A 2,500-nucleotide genomic window follows, 5' to 3' on the forward strand; every position below is an offset into this window, starting at 1 on the left:
AAAGCGTCTTTGTCTCCGTCAGATTGCTCGTAAAGTCGGCTGCTGGCGGAGCGACGAGGACGAGATGCTGGCGTGTCTGAGGATGAGCGACCCGGTCGGACTCACGATGGCGGGGAAGATCGATGTGCTGCTGCTTCTGGGGAAAGGTGAGCTATATATATATATATATATATATATATGTATATATATATATATATATATATATATATACACACACACACACACACACTTTAAACCTCCTTGTGCAGGTGTGGTCATGGACCTGCTGGAGCTGGCCCCGGTGGTGGACGGGGACTTCCTCCCCGAGGAGCCCGGCCGGCTGTTCCACCACGCGGCTCAGTTCGACTTCATGGCCGGAGTCAACAGCATGGACGGGCACCTGTTCGCTGGGGTGGACCTGCCCTCCATCAACCAGAAGAACGGCAACACCACCGTGTGAGTACCTGTGTGTGTGTGTGTGTGTGTGTGTGTGTGTGTGTGTCTGTGTCTATACCAATGCCTCCGTGTGAGTACCTGTGGTGGTCTTGCTGGTCCTCAGGCAGGACCTGAAGGGTCTCCTGGCCGGCCTGACCAAAGAGAAGGGGGCCGCCGCCGTCGACTCGGCCTACAGCGTCTACTCGGCTCACTGGGGGTCGGCGCCGGAGCCGGCGGTGGTGAAGAAGACGGTGGCCGACATCGAGACCGACTTCCTGTTCTTGGTCCCCACGCAGATCGCCCTCCAGCTCCACGCCAACAACTCCAGGTCCAGAAGACCAGCCCTAAAGTCTTAGATCTGATCCCCGATGTCTCTGAGGTCCTCTGATCAGGTCCATCAGGTCCATCATGTCCCTGATCAGGTCCATCAGGTCCACCAGGTCTCTGATCAGGTCCACCAGGTCTCTGATCAGGTCCACCAGGTCTCTGATCAGGTCCATCATGTCTCTGATAAGGTCCATCATGTCTCTGATCAGGTCCATCATGTCTCTGATCAGGTCCACCAGGTCCTCTGTTCACATGGACCTGTTGTTGTTTGTCCCTCAGCGGAGCTCGTACCTACTCCTACCTGTTCAACATGGAGACCCGCATCCCGGGGCTGCCTCGCTGGGTGGAGGCGGAGCACGCAGAGGACCTGCAGTACCTGTTTGGTAAACCCTTCTCCACCCCGCTGGTCTACTTCCCTCGGCACCGGGACCTGGCCGGGTACATGATCGCGTACTGGACCAACTTCGCCAGGACCGGGTAAAGTCCCAGCATGCACTGCAAACACACATGGAGTCAACACACTGAGACCAGGTGGGCCGTACTGGTCCTTACTGGTTGAAACTGGACCACTGGTCTGAAGGGAAGTCGTCTGGACTGGTCTGACCCTCCTGTCTTCCTGTCCAGAGATCCCAGTCAAGGAAACAGCAGAGTCCCAGTTCCCTGGCCCGCCTTCACCAAACACCGCCAACCCTACCTGACCATCAACCACCAGATCAGCAAGACATCCGTCAGGTACTCTACTGCACTCTACTGTACTCTACTGTACTGCACTCTACTGTACTGCACTGTACTGCACTCTACTGTACTGTACTGTACTGCACTGTACTGCACTCTACTGTACTGCACTCTACTGTACTCTACTGTACTGCACTCTACTGTACTCTACTGTACTGCACTCTACTGTACTGCACTGTACTGCACTGTACTGCACTCTACTGTACTGTACTGTACTGCACTGTACTGTACTGCACTCTACTGTACTCTACTGTACTGCACTCTACTGTACTGCACTGTACTGCACTCTACTGTACTGTACTGTACTGCACTGTACTGCACTCTACTGTACTCTACTGTACTGCACTCTACTGTACTGCACTGTACTGCACTCTACTGTACTGTACTGTACTGTACTGCACTCTACTGTACTGCACTGTACTGCACTCTACTGTACTGTACTGTACTCTACTGTACTGTACTGTACTGCACTGTACTGCACTCTACTGTACTCTACTGTACTGCACTCTACTGTACTGTACTGCACTCTACTGTACTGTACTGTACTGCACTGTACTGCACTCTACTGTACTGCACTCTACTGTACTGCACTCTACTGTACTGTACTGCACTCTACTGTACTGTACTGCACTGTACTGCACTCTACTGTACTGCACTCTACTGTACTCTACTGTACTGCACTCTACTGTACTGTACTGCACTCTACTGTACTGTACTGCACTGTACTGCACTCTACTGTACTGCACTCTACTGTACTCTACTGTACTGCACTCTACTGTACTGTACTGCACTCTACTGTACTGTACTGCACTCTACTGTACTGTACTGTACTGCACTCTACTGTACTGCACTCTACTGTACTGCACTCTACTGTACTGTACTGTACTGCACTCTACTGTACTGCACTCTACTGTACTGCACTCTACTGCACTCTACTGTACTGCACTGTACTGTACTGCACTCTAATGTACTGTACTCTACTGTACTGCACTCTACTGCACTGTACGGTACTGTACTCTACTGC

The 2,500-nt window shown here is 52.2% G+C and overlaps 1 protein-coding gene across 1 annotated transcript in view; it reads left to right on the forward strand.

Annotated features, from left to right (window-relative positions):
- Nucleotides 1-2,500, forward strand: part of LOC137803314 (bile salt-activated lipase-like) — a gene marked incomplete at its 5' end in the record, with an annotated part of 8,029 nt that overhangs the window by 4,908 nt on the left and 621 nt on the right. The window contains 5 exons of the mRNA XM_068601646.1: nucleotides 23-122; nucleotides 228-435; nucleotides 539-742; nucleotides 1,021-1,218; nucleotides 1,366-1,473. Coding sequence (XP_068457747.1) covers nucleotides 23-122; nucleotides 228-435; nucleotides 539-742; nucleotides 1,021-1,218; nucleotides 1,366-1,473 — 818 coding nt within the window. The remainder of the gene's footprint in view (nucleotides 1-22; nucleotides 123-227; nucleotides 436-538; nucleotides 743-1,020; nucleotides 1,219-1,365; nucleotides 1,474-2,500) is intronic.

This window comes from Clinocottus analis, unplaced genomic scaffold, assembly GCF_023055335.1.
Source record: "Clinocottus analis isolate CAN_PGR_092001 unplaced genomic scaffold, fCliAna1.0.p SCAF_53, whole genome shotgun sequence".
NCBI lineage: Eukaryota > Metazoa > Chordata > Actinopteri > Perciformes > Cottidae > Clinocottus > Clinocottus analis.